Source organism: Macaca fascicularis, chromosome 7 (assembly GCF_037993035.2).
Source record: "Macaca fascicularis isolate 582-1 chromosome 7, T2T-MFA8v1.1".
Taxonomy (NCBI): domain Eukaryota; kingdom Metazoa; phylum Chordata; class Mammalia; order Primates; family Cercopithecidae; genus Macaca; species Macaca fascicularis.
In genome coordinates, this window is record NC_088381.1 from 69,224,007 (window position 1) to 69,247,401 (window position 23,395).

The 23,395-nt window shown below is 43.7% G+C and overlaps 1 protein-coding gene across 13 annotated transcripts in view; it reads right to left on the minus strand.

Moving 5' to 3' along the window:
* Nucleotides 1–23,395, minus strand: part of ZNF592 (zinc finger protein 592) — a 54,896-nt gene that overhangs the window by 22,732 nt on the left and 8,769 nt on the right. For 2 of the 13 annotated variants that reach the window (XR_012415301.1, XM_065548342.2), the window contains exons 2-4: nucleotides 16,249–16,357; nucleotides 15,668–15,801; nucleotides 9,908–9,991 (exon numbers count right to left, since the gene is read on the minus strand). The exons of 1 other annotated variant lie outside the window; for it this stretch is intronic. Coding sequence is in view for 5 of the 12 variants with exons in the window: in XM_065548342.2 (XP_065404414.1) it covers nucleotides 9,908–9,991; nucleotides 15,668–15,756 (173 nt within the window). In the remaining 7 variants the exon portion in view is untranslated. Of the gene's footprint in view, nucleotides 1–4,157; nucleotides 4,289–9,429; nucleotides 9,992–15,667; nucleotides 15,802–16,248; nucleotides 16,358–23,395 lie in introns of those variants that run through there. 10 more of the 13 variants (XM_073996588.1, XM_073996589.1, XM_065548346.2 and 7 more) reach the window with 8 other exon arrangements.

Genomic DNA, 23,395 nt, shown 5'->3' on the forward strand with positions numbered 1-23,395 from the left:
CCCACCTCAGTTTTACCTCAACAGGTTTCTAAAATGCTGGAGAGGTGGGGGCAGAGATGGAAAGAGTAGTGAGATGTAGCGACAAGCCTGCTTGGATGATCTTAAACCTCAGTACCTGGAAATTGACGGCTAGTTACAAAGCCACAAAGAATATGCTCCTACCATACTCCCCCAGCTTCTCAGGGAACCTCATCCCTCCATGATCATGTGCACTAGCAAAAAGCCACTCAGCACTTCCAGCCTTTAGAAAACTACTGATTAATACATAGAACCTGGCTATAACTTCTTCTGCTAATTTACTCTTAGCAATTACTCACTAACTTTATATAACTTTGGGGGTTTTTGCTGCATAAATTCAATCAAATCCAAAATGATTTGCTATTTGTGTTGTCTTATTAATAAACTCTAGAAAATTACATCATCCCTAGGTATTTTTTCTCTGTTCAGCAGACACACTTGATTCCTTTTCACCCTAAAACTGTTACCAGTTGGTAAATGCTCCTCCATTAAACCTGAGGAGCAAGGTGACTTGCAAAGTACCAACAGTTATCAAATTGGTCAGTTGACAATTTGGGGGAAGCCTAAATTCTATTTTGACTTAATATACAAAGAATAAGATAATAATTCTATTTTAACTTCATGCACCTGGTTCCTTCATGATCTGGGGAAGCAGAGCTACAGAACTACTGCAACATGGGAAACACAAGGCCCTAGAGAGATCTTCCATTAGGAAATTCTCATAAAACTCACACTTAAGATGAAACATGAAACTGGCTGGCTCAAACCTGCTGGAGGGAGAAGAAAAACCTCACCATGTCCCTTTAAAACCTGGATCTGCTTCAGCACTCCAGGGCCTTTACTGGCTTACGTGTTTCTTATGTCACATTTATGTTGAAAACCTTTCAGGATGCAGACTGGCACAATTCTTTTAGAAAGCAGTATGGTAGCTTCACAGAACCAGAAAAGTGGCAAACTTTAGGTCCAGGAACCCCACTTCCAGAAATTTATCCTAAGAACAAAAATTCTCAAAAACTATATGCAAAAATGATATGTTACAGCATTATTTAAAAAGCACAAAAGAGAGTGACACACACAAAAAGAATTTAAATGTCTTAAGACCAAAAAAAAAAAAAAAATACTTAATAGGCTGTAATGCAGTCATTAAAAATTCTCATTATGGGCCGGGCGTGGTGGCTCTTGCCTGTAATCCCAGCATTTTGGAAGGCTGAGGCAGGCGGATAGCTTGAGGTCAGGAGTTCAAGACCAGCCTGGCCACCATGGTGAAACCCTGTCTCTACTAAAAATACAAAAATTAGCCAGGTGTGGTGGTGGGCGCCTGTAATCCCAGCTACTCCGGAGGCTGAGGCAGGAGAATCACTTGATCCCAGGAGGCAGAGGTTGCCATGAGTCAAGATCGCACCACTGCACCCCAGCCTGGGCGACGGAGTGAGACTCCATCTCTAAATAAATAAATTAATTAATTAATTTAAAAAAATTCTCACTATGAAATCTATATAGCAACAAGGACAATTACTTATAATGTCAAGTTTAAAAAGACTAATACAAAAATGTTGTCAGACTATAACAATGTAAAATTATGCATGCATTTGAGTCAAGATTTAAAAAAAAAAATGAAAATGATTATGTGCAGAGTAGTGGAATTACTATTGGATTAGTTTTTCAAAACTTTTTTAGGGGGCTGATAGACTGCTTTTATAATTTTTAAAGGGAAAAATAACAACAGTAACAACAAAAACCCACTCAGAACCACAGGGCAGCAGGTGGCATAGCAGAGGTATATCTCTTACCACCCCATGGGATCAACAGGTTTCCAGCTTTGGTTCTTGCCCCTCTCCCAACTCCCAGCAAAACACATCTGCCTGCATAAGAGTTCTCACAGAAAATGAAAATTATACTCCCTCCCATTGGGAAGATATCTAATTATGGTAATAATAAAGTGCAATACCAATTATCTAAACATGGGTTGGCAGAATACACCACTGGAATGAGATATAAAGTTTTGAACAGAACAAATGTTTGTCTCTTGGAGTAGGAGGTGTTGGAACCCATAAACAAGAGGAACATACCCGATGTCACTGAAAGCAGTGGGTACTCAATACCAAGTGACTTACTATGCAGGGTGATCATAACTATAAGGAAACACCTGCATGATATTTGCTTTATAAGCTTCTTTTTTATTTCTTTTTTGTTCTTTCTTTCTTTTAAATGTCTAGGAAAGGCCAGGCACAGTGGCTCACTCCTGTAATCCCAGCACTTTTGGAGGCCGAGGCAAGTGGATCACCTGAGGTCAGGAGTTCGAGACCAGCCTGGCCAACACAGTGAAATCTCGTCTCTACTAAAACTACAAAAATTGGTTGGGACACACCTGTAGTCCCAGCTACCTGGGAGGCTGAAGCAGGAGAATCACTTGAACCCAGGAGGAGAAGGTTGCAGTGAGTCGAGATCTTGCAACTGCACTCCAGCCTGGGCAACAGACCGAGACTCCATCTCAAAAAAACAAAACAAAACTGTCTACGAAAAAAAAGATTGAGGGGAAAGGGCAGAACAGATTTCCCAGCTCTCATTTAGGAGATGGAGAAAGCATGTGGGAGAAGAGGAGAAGTTGATTGTGTGTATAAGGATTAGCTGGGAGTTTGCTATTATCTAATATGAAGTTGCAGAGGCTTGAAGCAGAGAAAGATTACATCAGAAGTAAAGCTCTCCTCATAGAGAAATCTCAGGGATTGACTGAGAATGGTCAGAAGTAAAGTGAGTATCTTTTGCTGGAAAATCAGAGCTAGTAAATGGTGTGAGAGCTCAATATTAGCAGCAGAAAAAAAACTTTATGAGATTTTAGGTCAGGTACAGTAGCTCACACCTGTAATCTTAGCACTTTGGGAGGCCAAGGGAGGAGGATCACTTGAGCCCAGGAGTTTGAGAGTAGCCGGGGAACACAGTGAGACTCTCTCTATTTTTAAGAAGAATGTTTTAAATGCCAAAGCTGAAAGCCTTTAAAAGCCAAAGATCACATCCTGTTTTCTATTTAGCCCCAGTAAGAAAAACCAAAAACAGCAGTAATCAATAACTGTGAATAAGGTACTCTACCGTGTACCTACATGTTTATATTTACTTGAACCTTGCTCTAAAGCATCACATTGTTTTTAAATAGAAATTAATCAAAATGTACCCTGTTATAAAGCAAAAGAAGAAACTGTAAAGAAAAAACCAATAAAAAAGTTCTATTTACCAAAAACCTGCCAGCACAAAGTTAAAAGGCAAACAACAAATCAAAAGGAATATTTGCAACATATAATTATCCTTGATATCTTAACTAAGACATAAAAAGCCCTTATAGAGGGACCTCCTCTTTCGGCTTTGGAGCCCCCTCCATCTGTCTCTGTACAAGGGAGTTTCTTCCTTCTGTCTTCTCCCTTCCTTCTTGCCTATTAAATGCTCCACTCCTTAAAACCACTCCACGTCGTGTCTGTGTCATTTTCTCTAAACCGGCATGAGGACCAAGAACCCTAGTGTTCCTCCACTCATCAGAGCCGTATCATTTTGGTGCATGGGCCAGGAAAGGAAATTCAATCATCAGACTGCAATCAAACTCCAAATGGTGCTACAAACTGAACCACACATGGACACGCCATCTTCTGAGGACTCTTAGATCAACCCCAGGAGGAGCCCTAGCTGCTGTTCCCCATTTGACGTCCCTTTTCAGCAGGAAGTAGCCAGAAAGAGTCGTCGCCCAAAACCCACTAACAGAGTTAGTGTGGCATCTCCACAGTGGGGGAGTGTTGTAGGAAAAGGGGTCACTGGGAAGTTTTAAAGCATCTCTGGAAAAGTTTCTTGTAAAGCCCGGGCTCTTAGAGCCAGGCCAGCAACCTTTGATATGCAAGTCGGCCATTAGAAACTGGGTCCACCCAAACATGGAGATTCCCGCAGCCTTCTTGCCCTTTCCCTGCAAGTTCCTGGCAACATGGCCACCCCCACATATCCTCACGTGTGTAGAACGTCATGGCATCATGCATTTGTATATTAAAAGACTAGGGTGGGAGGGCCAGCTTTTTCTCTACGTGAATGGCATGACTAGTCAAACCAATCCTCTGAGCCCTATGCAAATCAAACACCGCCTCCTCCAGCCTCTGCATATATACCTGACCAGTATCCGTGGCCGGTGGGGACCTCCGTTTTCGGCTTTGGAGCCCCCCCCTCCCTTTGTCTCTGTACAGGGGAGCGTCCTCCTTCTGTCTTCTCCCTTCCTTCTTGCCTATCAAACTCTCTGCTCCTTAAAACAAAAACAAAAACAAAAAGCCCTTACAAAGCAATAAATAAAAGATAAGCAACCCATTAGAAAAATGAGTGAGGGTGATAAGCACACAATTAAAAGAGGAAAGACAAATGGACAGACTAGAAAAAATACTCCAGAATGGAGTTAGGTTACAAGAATATTCCAAATGTTAAAAGTATCTCGGCTGGGAGTGGTGGCTCATGCCTGTTATCCCAGCACTTTGGGAAGCCGAGGTGGGCGGATCACGAGGTCAGGAGATCAAGACCATCCTGGCTAAGACGGTGAAACCCTGTGTCTACTAGAAATACAAAAAAATTAGCTGGGCGTGTGATGGCAGGTGCCTGTAGTCCCAGCTACTCAGGAGGCTGAGGCAGGAGAATGGCGTGAACCCAGAGGTGGAGGTTGCAGTAAGCCAAGATCGTGCCACTGCACTCCAGTCTGGGCGACAGAGCTAGACTCCGTTTCAAAAAAAAAAAAAAAAAAATAGTATCTCAACAGATAAAATTATTTTCTCTTTTGTTTATCTTCATTTTAAAATTATTCAAACTATTTGTTTCAAATTGCATTACTTACGTAACTTCATTATTTTTAGCACTTTGGTGGGAGGCCAAGGTGGGATGATGGCTTGAGCCTAGGAGTTCAAGACCAGCCTAGGCAACATAGTGAGACCCCATGTCTCACTGAACAAGCTAGATAGATCCAGACCTGGTGAGCTCACTGAGTGATCTAGAGTGGCCTAGTCAAGAGGCAAGGCAGGATCACTGGTTTGGAGGCTGGGAGTAAATTTCACTCAAAGGTGAGATAATGGAATTTGCAACAATATGAACAGCCCCCTTGGGGGTAAAGAACAACTCCAAGACTGGCAGACTGACGACTATACCATCTCTCAGAATAAGTTTCTACCTAGGGAATATCTGGAAATATTTTTTAAAGATGAACATAAATCTTATTGTTTATTACAGGGTCTACTAGTTTGCCCAGGAAATTTTACCAAACATTTAAGTAAACATATCAACTAGATGTGGGTAAGGAGCATCTTAGTTTTGAAAGGGCCTCAGCATGCCAAATCACCCTGTTGGAATTATTTGAGGGTATAAAAACAATATGATTCGGCTGGGCGCAGTGGCTCACGCCCGTAATCCCAGCACTTCGGGAGGCTGAGGTGGGCAGATCACCTGAGGTCAGTTGGAGACCAGACTGGCCAACATAGTGAAACCCACCTCTACTAAAAATACAAAAATTAGCTGGGAATGGTGGTACGCACCTGTAAACCCAGCTACTTGGGAGGCTGATGCAGGAGAACCTCTTGAATCCAGGAGGTGGAGGTTGCAATGAGCTAAGATCACGTCACTGCACTCCAGCCTGGGCAACAGAGCGAGACTCTGTCTCAAACAACAACAACAATAAAACCCAGTATGATTGGCTGGATACGGTGGCTCATGACTGTAATTCAGCACTTTGGGAAGTTGAGGCAGGGGATCCCTTGAGGTCAGGAGTTCGAGACCAGCCTGGCCAACATGGTGAAACCCTGTCTCTACCAAAAACACAAAAATTAGCCAGCTATGGTGGCAGATGCCTGTAGTCTCAGCTACTTAGGAGGCTGAGGCAGGAGAATCACTTGAACCTGGGAGGCAGAGGTTGCAGTAAGCCAATATTGTGCCACCGCACTCCAGCCCAGGTGGCAGAACGAGACCCTATCTTAGGAAAAGAAAAAGAAAACAGTGGCCAGGTGCTGTAGCTCATGCCTGTAATCTCAGCACTTTGGGAGGCCAAGGTGGGTGGATCGCCTGAAGTCAGGAGTTTGAGACCAGCCTGACCAACATGGCAAAATCCTGTCTCTACTAAAAATACAAAACCTAGCCGGGCATGGTGGCACACACCTGTAATCTCAACTAGGGGCAGGAGAATTGCTTGAACCTGGGAGGCAGAGGTTACAGTGAGCTGAGATGGCATTATTGCACTCCAGCCTAAGCAACAGAGTGAGGACTCTGTCTCAAAGAAAAAAAAAAAAGTATGATTATATATAATTATGGCAGAACTAGTAGACTAGTAGACAAAATTTCTACAGACTTTAAATACTAAGATCCCACCAAAAAAAAAACAAAAAAAAAACAAAACCAGAACAAAATAACAACTGACTTCCATAAAACTTGGGTGAAGGTATGTTATCTGTGTGCATCCGTATGTATGTCTTCATGTAATTCTCATTCATGGGGAAATATAACCAGTAGAGTTTTTTTAACCCATTGACTAGTTTTGGACTAGAGCTTTACGCTTTCATAAATTACCTAGAATGGTGGTTTCCAACCCGTAAAGGAACCCAGCTTCACATCCACATATGTGTTCTCAAGGACCAGCCATTAGACACACCACTACCGAATAATGACTCATGAAAAATTTATTTTAAAAAGGAAGTCTTCATAATTATATAAATGCTTTGGGACCCAATAATCTAGTAGAAGAATGTTAGGATGTAAGTTTCATGAAGGAAGAGGCTTATCTATTTCACTCATCACTGGATTCCCCATTAGGTACTCAATAAATATTTGTAGAAGCAATAAAGTAAAACCTTCAAGTTTGCAAATGGCCTTAAAGCTGTTCCTAATCAAAACGCAAAATTAAAAGACAGGTTCTCATGAGGCTGTATAAATAGGCAAAATTATAGCAAGTGACCATCAGTGAAGGCAAATGTGAAGGAACACTCAGAGAAAAGCAATACCAACTATACTTTTAGAATAATGGATTTTAAGCTACACTGTTCAATCAGCTTAGACTGTTCCCTTAAGATACCACATTGCATGTTTGATCACAAAAGGTCCAGAAAATGCTGGGCATTATCAGAAAGAACACTGTAAGCAAATTAGAACTTGTGATCCTGCCCTTATTCAAAACCACTCTGTGTCTGTAGCTACATGTGCTGTGCAGTTTGGGTTCCCTATACCTCAAGAAAAACATACCAGAGTTGGAAGAGGTCCTGAGAAATCTCAGAGATTGAAGTTATAAAGTAAATGAAACAGCTTTCTAATGAGAGCCTAAAAATTAGAGCTCTATTTCTTTTTCTGGAGAAGATGAAAATTTAGGAGAAAGGGGAAAGTATAACTAAATTATAGGTTTGTTCATCAAACCTCATAATACTAGAGAGAAGAGGGCAGTATTTTGAAGTTTGAAATAAAATATGTACTGGGCTTGGACATTCCCAGGGTGCTCTGTAGATCTTCACCCCTGGATGGGGACAAGGCAGGGCCCCTCTCTGAACTGACCTTTTTATTGGGAGAATTAAACCCCTGGTGGGTGGTGACTTGTTAAAAAAAGAAATAAAAGATGTAGACAAAAGATGATTTTATCTATTGTCAGAAAATATCCTGAATTATCACAGGTACAAAAATATATAAATGTAGTAACATTCACATATTCAAATCTAAAAATAAAAAAGGTTCCGAGGAACTAAGAACAAGGACTTAACACTGAACCCATGAGCTTTTTCCCCCTCTGCAACAAAGCCTTCAAATTTCAAGTAACATTAAACTTTGTTATCTGTTACTTCAGCAATGCTAAGTTCAGTAATAGTAGATTAATAAAAGCTCAGTAACAGGACATTAAGGAGGCAGAGGCACTCCAAAATGCATTAAGAAAAATTTGATCTCTAGTCAATATATTCTGTTTAATAAAACAAGGAAGCAAATAAAATGTTGTAGATTTATAAAATGAAAGTGAAAGGCAGCATGATTTAAGGAACACTGAACTGTGAGACAAAAAAAACACAAGTTTTCTTGAATTTGCCATTGTTCATTGTATTAGGACTGGAAGAAAGGATGGATGGATGTTTTACAACCTGTGGGTGAACTTTCAACCCTGCTCCCCCACATGACTGACGATGGCTTAAATACTGGTATCATCTGTGTTGCATTACTGCTTGTAATTGTTAAGAGTTTTTATTTATTTGTTTGTCTCACTCTGTCGCCCAGGCTGGAGTGCAATGGTGTGATCATAGCTCACTTCAGCCTCCACCTCCTGGGCTCAAGTGATCCTCCCGCCTCAGGCTCCTGAGTAGTTGGGGTTGCAGGCATGCACCACCATGCCTGGCCAGATCTTTTAATTTTGTAGAGACAGGGTCTCCCTAGGTCGTACCAGGAATGGAAGCAGACAAGGGGAAAGTCAGAACAAGCAAACAAGTTCAAGAGTAAGCTGCTGCTCCCAAGATGTGCAGAGCCTCTGCCTGAACTCGAGCAGGAACATTAATCGTCGAGACACTGCTTTCATGGGTGGCAGCGAAGGGAACTCAGTGAAACTTCAGTAGGATCAGAGGAAACAGAAAAAAAAGAGCCTCAGAACAAAACCCCAGACTGGGAATGGTATAGCTAAAAGAATAAGGAATTGTGACCACATGGAATTGGCTTTCACTCCTATGGTATCAAAAATTACTTGCGTGAAGACCCTAGGTAGGCATTGGTTTAGTATGTAAAATTAAACTAACTTTAAAGATCTCTGAGTCCTTGAGCAGGCCAGGCTGCAATGGCTGGGCAAATTAATCTAGAACTTACGGATTTCTATATAAAAATTAACTGCTAAGGTGGACAAGCAGACTCCATAGCATATACATCTCACTGGCCTCTTGAATACACATCTGAGGCCTGATTATAGGTCTATGTCACTCCAAGTCTCAGATGTTCTGAGTCAGTCAACGGCCAATGTTTCATTTTATGAGGCACCTGCTGTTCAAGCCAGCAGCAAAAAATGGCCCAAAGAGATTCTCAGCAGTACATAAGAAACAGCTGTCCCAGTGGGCTCAGGCAAAAAAACCCCACCTTTTTTACTTGTCTTTCCTCCACTTAGTGTAGCCCCTCTAATGTACATATTGCCATAAAATTTGCTGTGAAACATACATCTGATCACCAAGATGACCCTGTTCAAAATCTCCATGGTGTTTGGGATGGAGCTCAAACCCTTCAGCCTCACATGGAGGATGCATTCCAATGTGGTCTCTGCCCCTCTCCAGCAACTTGTCAGGATACCTTTCATTCTGACCCCAGTGGTGGTTATCTCACACTCTCTCATGCCTCTGTGCCAGGGTTTGAGCTATCCCCCTGACTAGAGAAGAATACCTGATACCCCAACCCACCAGGGCCCCAAACACAAACCTGCCTAAGAACTCCTCATCTCCAAGCTTCGGCTCCAGAGTTCCCTTCTGATGCCTTCTCTGAGTGCTGCAACTCCAGTCCTCTGCCCTCCTCCTGCTCCACTTTTCTCCTGACACCCAGGCCTCTCTTCCTCTGTGGCAGCACTTCTCACAGGGGGTTGGAATCATTCGTTTGCTCGTCAGTCTTTGCCATCAGTATATGAGCGACTCCTGTGTTGGGGTCATGTCTTTCTCCTCTATTTCCGTGACCTAACACACCTGGCTCCCCATGGCAGGTGAGTTGTCACGGCTCCCACTGCTCCCAGAGCCATTCCTGGATGTCTCTTCACCCCCCTGGCTGATGTACCTGCCCCTGCTTGCCCTGTGCAAGGTGTCCTTCGCCCAGAGGCAGCTTCTCCTCTCCCCCTGCCATGCCTTTTCCACGCCAACTGAAGATTGCAAGGACAGAATTATATTGCAAACATTCTAACAAGACTCACAAGATGTTAAAGCCGAAGGGGCTCTTAGAAATTATCTGGTCCAGGGGCTTCCAAATGCCTGTCTGAAGGCTGCTGGTGGACCGACTGCAAAAGAGTAACATGGGGAATGACTTAAAAATACAGATACACAGGCTCCACCATGAAAATTCTGATTCAATAGGTCTAGGATGGATCCCTGCTTTTGGGGTTTTTTTTTTTCAAAGCTTCCCAGGTGATTCTAGTGCACTGGTCTAGTCCAAACTCTTCATTTTTTAAACATGGAGAACTGAGGCTCAGAGAGGGGAACCATCACCAAATGCTAAGACTTATGACTGGCACTGAAGGCACAAAGCTAAGGCCCAGACCCTGCTCTTGAGCACCTACACATACATAATCCACTGGAAACATCTTTGGGCACCACTGAGGCTCATCAAGCGCACAGAATTCCCACAGAAGTCACCTCACTCTCCCTTTTGCTCTATTTATTCTTCCTCACATCATAATTTTCTACCTTTACTGTAGTTTACTGAACATTTCAGTAAAGTGTTCTCTTTCCTGCTATTTTATAAGCCCCTCAGTAGACACTCACTAAATTATTATTTCTAGATTTGGATCTCTACTTGGATATCTAATAGGCACCTCAGATCTACTATGTCTAAAATCTAGCTCTTGATTTCCTCCTACAGCCTTCCCCATTTCAGTAAATGAAAATGCCATTCTTCCAGCTGCTTAGGCTTAAACCTCTCTTTCTTTCACACCCTTCATCCAATCCACAAGCATATCCTCTCAACACAACCTTCAAAATATATTCAAGTCCAGCCATTTCTCACTACCTCTACCATCATCTCTCTCCTGTGTTCCCACAAAAGCCTGCCAATTGATCTCCTTGCTTCCACCCTTGCCTCTACTAGTCACTCCCAACACAGCAGCCAGAGTATTGCTATTGAAACGTACGTTGCCACTGGGCACAGTGGTCCATGCCTGTAGTACCAGCTACTCAGGAGGCTGAGGCAGGAGGATCACTTGAGCCCAGGAATTTGAGGCTGCAGTGAGCCAGGAATGCACCTGAGGATAGCCACTGCACCCCAGCCTAGGCAACACAGTGAGATCCCATCTCGAAAAATAAGATAGTTTGTTTTCAAATTTTTTAATATATGTTAAGTTCTAGGGTACATGTGCACAACGGGCAGGTTTGTTACATATGTATACATGTGCCATGCTGGTGTGCCGCACCCGTTAACTCGTCATTTACATTAGGTATATCTCCTAATGCTATCCCTCCCCCTCCCCCCACCCCACGACAGGCCCCGGTGTGCGATGTTCCCCTTACTGTGTCCAAGTGTTCTCAATGTTCAATTCCCACCTATGAGTGAGAACAATTTTAAAATGTTAAAGCACACATCACATCATGTCCCTACTCTCTTCAAAACCCTTCAACACCATCCCATCTCCCTCAGAGTGAAATCCCATCTTTCCCACAGCCTCCACAGCCGGGATGAAGGCACTGCCCCCGTCTCCTATGCCTCTCTCTCACCCAGTCTGTCCAGGCACACAAAGGCCTCCTTACATTCTTCAGGCATGCTGGTCATGCTCCATCCCGAGCCTCTGCAGTCACCATTCCCTCTGCTTGAAACATTCTCCCACCAGATCTCGGTGGGCTCACTTCCTCACTTCTTCAGGCCTTTAATCCAATGTCACTTTGTCAGGAACCTTCCATGACCATTCTACATGAGATACCAATCCCCAACCCCACCGTCAATCTTTATCCCCTTACACTGCTTTATTTTCTTCCCAGCACTTATCACCACCCAGCATATATTATATAATTGTTCATTACCTTATTGTCTTTTTGTAAATTCCAGTGTGTTTACAGGAAGGTAATCCACCATTAGAAAGGAGGAACAGGCCAGGTGCAGTGGCTCACGCCTATATTCCCAACACTTCAGGAGGCTGAGGTGGGCTGATCATCTGAGGTCAGGAGTTCGAGACCAGCCTGACCAACATGGTGAAACCCCATCTCTACTAAAAATACAAAAATTAGCCAAGCATGGTAGTGGGCACCTGTAATCCCAGCTACTCAGGAGGCTGAGGCAGGAGAATTGCTTGAACCCAGGAAGTGGAGGTTGCAGTGAGCTGAGATCATGCTATTGCACTCTAGCCTGGGCAACAGTTCCAAAAGAAAAAAGAAAGGAGGAGGAACAATTTGACAAGCTCATTTGTCCAGAGTTAAGATTGTTCAAGATAGTCACAGATTCCCAAGTGGGTTTATTATGAATCAAACATTTTGCAAATATGTAAATTTTTGTTTCACTTCTTAAAATTTTAGAGAGACCTTCAGTGGTCATAGGACTTCGCGAGTGGGAAGGAGGCTACCTAAAGTGCCCTTGTCTATGAATCCTGGATCCCTGTAATGGCTGATTAAATTAAATATTTTATCAGTGGGGAGTGCCCATTGGCCGATGTCCCATAAAGTCATTTGTTTTGAGGATGGGATCAGTGTGACACCAGAGGAAAGAAAAGGCTAGCTCTGAGAACCATAGGGAAGAGGTAGGTACAGGGTGGGCCTGAGTCTTAAGAAAAAAAGACACAAAAGGCTGGGCACAGTGGCTTACACCTGTACTCCCAGCACTTTGGGAGACTGAGGCAGGTGGATCACTTGAGGTCAGGAGTATGAGACCAGCCTGGCTAACATGATGAAACCTTGTCTCTTCTAAAAATACAAAAATTAGCCAGGTGTGGTGGTGCACGCCTGTAATCTCAGCTACTTAGGAGGCTAAAGCAGGAGAATCGCTTGAACCCAGGAGGCAGAGGTTATAGTGTGCTGGGATCACGCCACTGCACTCCAGCCTCAAGCCTGGGCGACAGAGCACAACTGTCTCAACAAAAAGAAAGAAAAGAAAAGAAAAGAAAGAAAAGAAAGAGAGAAAGAAAAGAAAAGGAAAGAAGATAAGAAGATACTGGCTAGGCACTATGGCTCGTGCCTGTAAGCCCAAGCAAGAGGCTGAGGCAGGTAGATCATTTAAGGCCAGGAGTTCAATACAAGCTGGGCAACATGGCAAAACCCCATCTCCACCAAAAAAAAAAAAAAAAAAAATTAAAATTAAAATTAGCTAGGAGTGGTGGCACATGTCTGTAGTCCCAGCTACTCAAGAGGCTGAGGTGGGAGGATTGCTTGAGCCTGGGAGGTTGAGGCTGCAGTGAGCTGTGATTGCACCACTGCACTCCAGGGTAAGTGACACAGCAAAACCCTATCAAAAAAAAGAAAGAAAGAAAAGAAAAGAAATCTAAAAAAAGAAAATACAACTCTGTGAACAAACTGAAATGCCACTGAATTGTACACTTTAAATGGGTAAATTGTATGGCATGTGAATTATATCTCGATAAAGGTGCTATCTTTTTTAAAAGAGAAAAAGACAGAACTGGAGGGAGCTGGGATTATACAAGACAATAAAACTGACTGGGACAAGTAGACACTAGGCATTGGCAGCAACTGCAGTTTACACAGAGGTGACAATTTAGATACAAACTGATACTTTGTAACCTGTACCCCCTTTACCTTTCCTTATTTGCAAACAGATCTCAGCAATAACCTGGCACCACACTTTGTTAGAAGGAAACAGGACCCAGAGATTTGAGAAAAAGGGGGACAGGACTCCTCTTGTTCACACACCATCCTGGTGTGTTCCTCCCAGTGAACTTTGTAAATGCATCGTCTCTTGGTAGTAGGGGACCCTAAATTTAAGCAAGAAGCCAGCAGCCTCAGACCTGCTGTGAACCAAGCCTCAAATCCCGATGCAAAGGACCCTAGAAAACAGTGTTGGCCGGGCACGGTGGCTCATACCTGTAATCTCAGCACTTTGGGAGGCCGAGGCGGGTGGATCACCTGAGCTCAGGAGTTTGAGACCACCCAGGTCAACATGGTGAAACTAAAAATACAAAAGATCTCTAAGAAAGATACAAAAAAATTAACCGGGTATGGTGGTGCACACCTCTAGTACCAGCTACTTGGGAGGCTGAGGCAGGAGAATCACTTGAGCCCCAGAGGCAAAGGCTGCAGTTAGCCGAGATCACGCCACTGCACTCCAGCTTGGGCTACGGAATGAGACTCCATCTTGAAAAACAAAAAGAAAACAGAAAGTGGCCATTCCACAGATTCACTCTTTCTTTGGTGGTTTTGAGGGTGCCACCAGTCTCATCTACCATAGACAACCTACAGTTCCAAAGCTTCCTAAACTGACAGGTCTAGAGGGACACAAAGAGCATGCTATTACTCTTAGAGGCATCTCTATGGTTGCCTTAGATCAACACAGAAGTTTAGGAGCTGGTGAGTCAAAGAGGTGCTAAAGTTTCTCTTCCAAGTGTCTGTTCTTATTCCCCTTTTCTTACGTACATACACACACACACACACACACACACACACACACACACACACACACACACACACTCTTCTCTTTCTCATCCTCTCTCCCCCTATTTCTTCCTTCAAGGTACACTTTCTCTCCCTCTCTTCTCTTCCCCTGTCCTCTCTCTCTGTCTCTGTCTCTCTCTCCGCCCCCTGACTCTCCAGATCCTGCTCCCTCCCTCATGCCTCTCTTCCTCCCTCTTCTCTCCTTCCCCTCTCAACAGATATCTGGGTGTGCTCTTTCACCGTAACTGCTCAGACCTGAGGGAAGCCAGCCTTCAGCAGAAAAGTAGGGCCCCAGCCAAAGCAGCCCTTCACCAACAATCCAGCATGGTAACAGATCCAATATCCAGGTGTTCTATATGTGCCTACTGTATGTCCCTGGCGATCCAAGGGAATGATACGGAATAACATGTCCCTATGTGCCTTTCTACAATCAGACAAATGGAATATTAAGAGCCTTCACAGAGTGAAATGTTTACAGATAAAATGGTGTGACATTTGGAATTGGCCTCAAAATAACACAGGGCAAGAGGAAGAGAGCAAGGAGGAGATACATAAATGAAACAAGATTGACCATGTAGCCAGGCATGGCGGTATGTGCCTGTAGTCACAGCTACTCGGGAGGCTGAGGTGGGAGGATTGCTTGAGCCCAGGAGGTAAAGGCTGCAGTGAGCCTTGATCGCGCCACTGCACTCCAGCTTGGGTGATAGAGTGAGACCCTGTCTCAAAAAAACAAAATACTAAAAACAAAACAAAAGACCATGAATTGATAACTACTGAATTTGAGTGAGTACACAGAGGTTTATCATATTGTTTTTCTATATTTGTACATTTCAGCACAATAGGGACCCACCCCTTGGCTAGTAGACTTTATGGGTCCAACTAAGGTAACCACCAAGATCACACACCCATCAGGATGGCTATTATTTAAAAACAAAACAAGGCCAGGCGCGGTGGCTCACACCTGTAATCCCAAAACTTTGGGAGGCTGAGGTGGGCGGATCACATGTCAAGAGATGGAGACCATCCTGGCCAACATGATGAAACTCCGTCTCCACTAAAAATATAAAATTTAGCTGGGTGTGGTGGCACGCACCTGTAGTCCCAGCTACTCAGGAGGCTGAGGCAGGAGAATCACTTGAACCCAGGAGGTGGAGGTTGCAGTGAGCCAAGATCACGTCACTGCACTCCAGTCTGGCAAAAGAGCTAGACTCTGTCTCAAAAAAAAAACAAAACAAAAAACAAAACCAATAATAACAAGTGCCTATGAGGATGTGGAGAAATCAGATTCCTTGTGCATCACTGGTGGGAATGCAAAATGGTGCAGCTGCTATAGAAAGCAGTTGGCAGTTTCTTAAAAAATTAAACAGAATTACCATATGATCCAGCAATTCCACTTCTGGGTGTATATACTCAAAAGAATTAAGAACAGGGGGACACAAGATATTTGTACACCCATGTTCATGGCAGCATTATTCGTAACACTCAAAGGTGGAAGTAACCCAAGTATCTGTCAACAGATGAAAGGATAAACAAAATGTGGTATATACATACAATGGAATATCATTCAGCTTTAAAAAGGAAATTCTGACACATGCTACAACAGACAAATATTGAATGATTCCACTTATATGAGGTCCCCAGAGTAGGCAAATTCATAGAGACAAGAAGGAGAATTGTGGTTGCCAGGGTTAAGCGGGAGAGAGAGGGGGAGTTATTGTTTAATAGGTACAGAGTTTTAGTACAAGATGATGTCAGGTTTTAGAGATGGACAGTGGTGATGCTTGCACAACCGTGAAAGTATTTAATGCCACTGAGCTGCACACTTAAAAATGGTAACTTTTGTTATATGTATTTTATCATCAAAAAAAAAAAAACAAAATCCAGGGAACAAAAAAATCTCATGTCCAAACTCTTGGCTTTTTAAGGCCAGCTCAGGTCAGCCTAGACATCATACCTTAGAGAGGATCTCAAAACAAGGGTGTGGCGAGCGTTGCTAGGGGAGCAGAGCTGCAGAGAAAGGAAAAACTTCTACCTAGGCACATGGTCTAGAGTCCAAACACCACCTAAGGAAAGAAGAAAAACAAAATGTTTTTTAAGTGGGTCTGAAGGTAAATGTTAGAGTAAGGAAAGATAGTTTAAAAAACTAATAATAATAATTCAAGTGTAAGACCCTGAGAAAAATCCCCAAACATAAATTCAAGCAGGCCACAAATGTAATCAAAGACAAAACTCTTCCCAGCTCCACGTCTGCTCCCCTCCCTCTATTATAGGATGGTGGTTCAGAGCACAGACTCTATCTGGGTTCAAATCCTAGTTCTACTACTTACTAGCCGTGAGACCTGGGGCAAGATTCTTAATCTCTGTCTGTTTCCCCATATGTAAAATGGGCTATTACAGGGATAAAATGAGTTAATAGTTACAAAGCTCTTACAACACTGCCTTTCACATAGCAAATACATGTTTGTTAAGTATTATGCCACCAACCTCAGTGGCCAGCAAGCTATCCCTCATAAGTTTTCAGAGTGCCCCAGAAATTGCTGGCCAGAAGCATGGAGAAAGGACAGAAAGACAAGGGAAGTAAAGCCAGGTTTAGTTTACCCCTCCACACAACTATTCCCCCAGTGCTCGGGATGCCCGCTGAAGCTGAAGAAGCAGAGGGCCAAGCAGGGGCCAGTGGGGCAGGTGAGCTGCAGAAATCACGGCGGGGGCAGAGAGCAGTGTAGGAAGAGGTCAGCACAGAGCAGGTGATGAGAATGAGGGACAAAATGAACAAAGTCGGCAGAACCCTTTTTTTAAAACTAGGTGGTCCTCAACTGTAGCTGAACATGAGGATCACCTTGGGAACTTTGGAAGCTACTAATACTTGGCCACTACCCCCCTAAGATTCAGATTTAATTGACTAGTGTTGAGAAATACTGGTTAATAGCCCATCAACTACATATACCACAAATTACGTAATAAAAGGACTCATTCCCTGAATTTCTCATTCTGCCTGTTCTCACTCTAATCCTGCATTCCCTCACTTGACTTCATTTTTGTCCAATTTTGACAGACCAACATTTAGTTTGGATTCTAAATAGTAATACAGACAATATTAATGTAAAAATGTAGAAGGAAAGGGAAAGAAACCAATTATCTCAATTCTACAGAAAGAAACTACAGAAAACTATCCTGGAAGTTTTTCCTTTTTTTATTTGGACTTTCACATTTCAAAACATAAACTAACAAGCAGACACTGTGCTGTCCAAATGAGGACAAAAGTTAGAGATCAGGGCCAAGGGGTGTCTTAGGTCTGTTGTCCAATAGTAAATAAATTGGGAGGTGCTCCAATGAGTATACCTGGTTATTTACTCCAGATTAACCTTGGTTCCTCTGGCCACCAGTTTCTGTTGGGTTATCCAGACAGTCTCTCTCATATGTGCAATCATGCAGTTTGGCTGCAGAATGGCTAAGAAACCTGAGTGTCAGTCTTCACTTCCAGGCTGACTGCTTCTCCCAGGTCACCCTAATCACACACTGATGCTTGGATGTATAGGAATTTTACAGTTTATAACACATTCTTCACACAGCACAAGGAACTCACCAGTGAGTGAACTAAGACTGGCACTCAGGCTCCTGCCTGCCTCCAAGGACCAAGCTGCCCTTGTACTTTGAACTCCAAACAGGCAAGTCAGTTTTCACATTTCAAGTTTCCCAACACACTCATCTTCCCAAGCTGCTACGGGATAGGGCACAAATTTTCCTTCAATTTGGTATTGAGACATTCACCATAGCCCTTGCCATAATGACACACCTTAGAGTGTTGTAAGACCAAGATTAGACAATATTGTTCTAGAGCATTGTTCTAGATTAGAGCTTCTTCCAACACTAGAAAGATTTAGGACTATCGGAGCGAAAGAGACTCTAGGAAACCATTAAATTTAAACCACTTACTTTACAAGCAAGGAAACTGAGGCCCACAGAGGAGAGGTAATCAAATAAGAAAAGGGACATAAACTGAAGAGTTTTTATTACTGTGGAAGATTCCTGTTATTCCTGGCAAGGTCACAGGGCCCTTGTGTGCCCTTCCCATCAGAACAGCTGAAGTCACCTACTCACAGTTACCCATTCAAATCTCTCCACCAAATATAGGGGATATGGCTTATTTAACCCTCAGACCAGTGCTTCTCAGCCCTGGAGTGATCCTAATGCCTAACTCCAGCTCAGACCAATTAAACCAGAAATTCTAGAGGTGGAGCCACCAAAGGATCCCCAAAATCCATACCTTCCCCCATGGATTCCTTAAACCCTCTCCAGCCCGAGGGGCTTTTGCACTTGCTCTTTTCTCCAATCTGATTGCTCTTTCCTCAGATATCTGCATGGCTCCCTCTCTCACTTCCTTCAGACCTCTACTCAAAGGCCATTTAATCAATGAGATTTCTCTGGCTTCTCAATTTAAAATAGAAAACCTGCCTCCCCACTAAACCCCTCATCCATCATCCCTGCTTTATTTTTCTCCATAATACTTTTCACCATCTCTTATATTTTATCTTACTTATTATCTATAAATGCATACAAACCAGAATGAGCCCCATATGAGTAAGATTTGTGTTTATTTTGTTCCTTGTTATATTCCCAGTGCCTAGAATAGTGCCTGGTACATAGCAAACCATGAGATGTATATTCTAAATGAAGACATCAGGAACACAAATCTCAAAATATGACTCATACCAAAAGATCATAAAGAAGCAGCCGTTTGGTTGATTATACCAAAAACACTTCTTCACCGATCTCATCTTGGCACAACCATTACCAAAAACAGGACAGAAGCCTAATGAAACAGAACCCATTCAGAAATACTTTCAGAAATAAGTATTTCTAGTAAATTAATCCAATCCAATGGGTTTGTTCATCAAAGACAATTTGTTCTGAGAAATAAACATACAAAAATAGAAAATGAAGTTGAAAGGTGATGGAACAAATGGCTTTCAGATACCATCTTAGCATATGTGCAGATTCAGAAGAAAGCCTGAGAGCACTGACAGCTGCACTCAGACAGGAAGAGTTTTCAGCAGACCAGAAAGAATAGACAGGCTCCTCTCCTGGGATTACAGCCCGCGAGATGAAGGTGCCATCTGGGATACTACTGCCTGCTTATCCCCAAACCCCCCAACCTGATGAACACCTTCAGTGACCTGAGGAGGACCCTTCCTTTTCCTTTCTCCTACTTACAGCCCACCTGCTAACTGATTTAAAACCACTGACAACACTTTAAACTCTACCACATTGGGAGCACTGGAAGCCTTTGTCAAGGCAGCCACACAGCAAGTCTCACTGATGTCATCTGTTCTGTTCCATGTCTGCCGACTCCCTGTCCTTGCTCTTTCCTTGCCCTCTCTGATCTTTCCCTACTTGGTCATCCTGCAAGTTTCTTTAAGACTAATCCTTCCCAAACACCATTTTTATCAGGTCACTTACTCTGCTCAAAAACTTCCTGGGCCGGGCGTGTTGGTTCATGCCTATAATCCCAGCACTTTGGGAGGCCAAGGTGGGTGGATCCCTGAGGTCAGGAGTTCGAGACTGGCCTGGCCAACATGGCGAAACCCCATCTCTACTAAAAATACAAAAAATTAGCCAGGCGTGGTGGCACATGCCCTGAAGCAGAAAGAGTAGATGTAGCTGGGAAGCAGATGATGGCAGGCCATTGCTAGGTCTTTGACTTTGACTCTAAGATGAAAGGCTACAGGAGGATTGGAATAGAAGAGTGATATGCTCAGACCAATATTTTATTTGTTGTAGGTGGGTTTTTGTTTTTTTTTTTACCACTTATCCTCAAATTCTATCAGACTGACATTTTAAAAGGATCACTCCCCTCTGCCTATCCATCTCAACTATCATTAGGAAGAATTACAAGAATTTCTTCTTGAATGTTCCCAACTTTTCTAAACTGAGCACATATTATTTTTTAAATGAGTGGGAAAAAAAACAATCTCCTCAATCCTTAAAGACTTGGCTCAAATTCCAACTCTGCCTCAAAACCCCTGTAACAGGCAGAGCTAGCCCACACCGTACCCTATGCCCCAGCCAGCAGGACCACCAAGGTGGGCCCAGAGTCAGCAATGAGGTGGTACAACAACATTCACTGCAGGAACTGATATGTATGAATGTTTCTTTTGTTGCCCTCACTTTTCTCCTCCCATGCAGAATTGTGTCCCTTCAGACACTCTTGCCCCCAAGTGCCTGCCTGGGTCCCAGTCTTTCTCTCAGTTGACTTAATTAATTCCTGGTAATTAAAGCTACTGTTTGGTGATGATGTACTAAGAGTATGACCTCTCCCAGGAGGTGTAAATAATTTAAAAAAGGACTCTAAGATGGAAATGCAAAAGCCTTAGACTCAGAGGAATGATGGAATGACAGGCACTGGGGTTCATATTTTGTGGATAGGAGGCCAGCTTCTCCTAAAGGGTATAGCACTTAGGTAGGAAGCAGCGTCAAGGGGAGACAAGTAAAGTAATGAAAGATGAGAATACTTCATTGCCACCACCTCTCTCCTGCCAAATAGCCATTCAATACATTTTGGGTATTAGAGAATGTTACCTCTCCCAGCCATCTCAGAGGTTGACCTGTATGCCAGTAACCACCACCCTCAGAAAGAAAAGCCCCCTTAAGACACTTCTGGTCTGAAAGCAAATTATTCTCTAATTGCTTTCAGTGGGGGAAATCCTGGAGGGCAAAGTTCATCTCACATGATTCTTTTATGCTCTACAGAGCACCAGCTCTGGATTGGGTCCACAGTTGCTTTTATAAGCAATTGTGGAATACCGATCTTAATTAGAATGTTTACTTATATTTAAAATCTTGAGGGTGTTCCTTTAGCAAGGCAAAGGGCACAGGGAGACTATAAGAAGAGGCTTTAAGGTAGGTATCTACTGCAACTGAATTGGCAAAAAAAAGAGTAGAATGCTGTTGCAAAAAGGCTCCACAAAATTTTATTTATTTAGTTAGTTAGAGACAAAGTCCCACTCTGTCACCTAGACTGGAGTGCAGAGGCATAATCATGGCTAACTGCATCCTAGACTTCCCAGCCTTGGGTGATTCTCCCACCCCAGCCTCCCAGGTAGCTGGGACTGAATACAGGTCTGTGCCACCATGCCCAGCTTTTTTTTTCTTCTGTATTTTCAGTAGAGATGGGGTTTTGCTATGTAGCCTAGGCTAGTCTGAAACTCCTGGGCTCAAGCAATCCACCCACCTCAGCCCCCAAAAGTGCTGGGATTACAGGTGTGAACCACCTTACCTGGCCCCCCCAAGACTTTAAAAACAAGTAAACATGCTAATTAAGAATAACAGGCCAGGCGCCATGGCTCTCACCTGTAAGCCCAGCATTTTGGGATGCCAAGAGGGGCAGATCGCCTAGCTCAGGAGTTCAAGACCAGCCTGGGCAACATAGCAAAACCCCATCTCTACAAAAAAAAAATTACAAAAAATTAGCTGGTATGGTGGCACATGCCTGTGGTCCCAGCTACTTGGGTGGCTGAGGTGGGAGGATCACCTAAGCCTGGTTGGTCAAAGCTGCAGTGAGCCATGATCACGCCAAGGCACTACAGTCTAGACAACAGAGTGAGACGGTCTCAAAAAAAAATTTTTTTTAAAAGGATTAATGGCTGGGCACGGTGGCTCACGCCTGTCATCCTAGCACTTTGGGAGGCCGAGGTGGGCGGATTGCCTAAGCTCAGGAGTTTGAGACCAGCCTGGGCAACATGGTGAAACCCCATCTCTACTAAAATACAAAAAAAAAAAATAGCCAGACATGGCAGCGTGTGCCTGTAGTCTCAGCTACTTGGGAGGCTGAGGCAGGAGAACTGCTTGAACCCAGGAGGTGAAGGGTACAGTGAGCTGAGATCATGCCACTGCACTCCAGCCTGGGTGACAGAGTGAGATGCCATCTCAAAAAAAAAAAAAAAAAAAAAAAAGGATAAATGGCAGCCAGGCACAGTGACTCACACCTGTAATCCCACATTTTGGGAGGCCGAGGTGGAAGGATCGTTTCAAGTCAGGAGTTTGAGAACAGCCTGGTCAACACAGCAAGACCCTGTCCCTACAAAAGAAATAAACAAATAAAACTAATCAACCAGGCATTGTGGCCCATGCCTGTAGTCCCTACTCTGGAGGCTGAAGTGCAAGGATTATTTGAGTCCAGGAGGTCAAGACTATAATGAGCTATGAATGCACCACTGCACTCCAACTCCAGCCTGGGTGACAGTGCTGGACCCTATCTCTTGAAGAAAAAAAAAAAAAAAGAATAATGACCATGACCAGGGACAGTGGCACACCTGTAGTCCCAGCTACTGGGGAAGGTGAGGGCCACATGCTGTGGCTCATGCCTGTAATCCCAGCACTTTGGGAAGCTAAGGTGGAAGGATTATTTGAAGCCAGGAGTTTGAGACCGGCTTGGTCAATATAGCAAGACCCCATCATCGCTACAAAAATAATTTTCTTTTTTAATTGAGACAGTCTCACTCTGTCACCCGTGCCAGAGTACACTGGCATGATCTCGACTCACTGCAACCTCCATCTCCCAGGTTCAAGTGATTCTCCCACCTCAGCCTCCCGATTAGTTGGGACTATAGATGCACACCACCATGGCCAGCTACTTTTTCGTATTTTTAGTACAGATGGGGTTTCACCATGTTGGCCAGGTTGGTCTCAAACTCCCGACCTCAAGTGATCCACCCACCTCAGCCTCCCAAAGTGCTGGAGTGAGCCACTGCGCCCAGCAAAAAAAAAAAAAAAAAAAAAATGTTTAAGGGAGGATCATTTGAGCCTAGGATTTCCAATCCAGCCAGGGCAATGTAGCAAGACTCCTATCTTTTAAAAAAAATCTATTTTTTTTTTTTTTGAGACGGAGTCTCGCTCTGTCGCCGGGCTGGAGTGCAGTGGCCGGACCTCAGCTCACTGCAAGCTCCGCCTCCCGGGTTCACGCCATTCTCCTGCCTCAGCCTCCCGAGTAGCTGGGACCACAGGCGCCCACCACCTCGCCCGGCTAGTTTTTTGTATTTTTTTAGTAGAGACGGGGTTTCACTGTATTAGCCAGGATGGTCTCGATCTCCTGACCTCGTGATCCG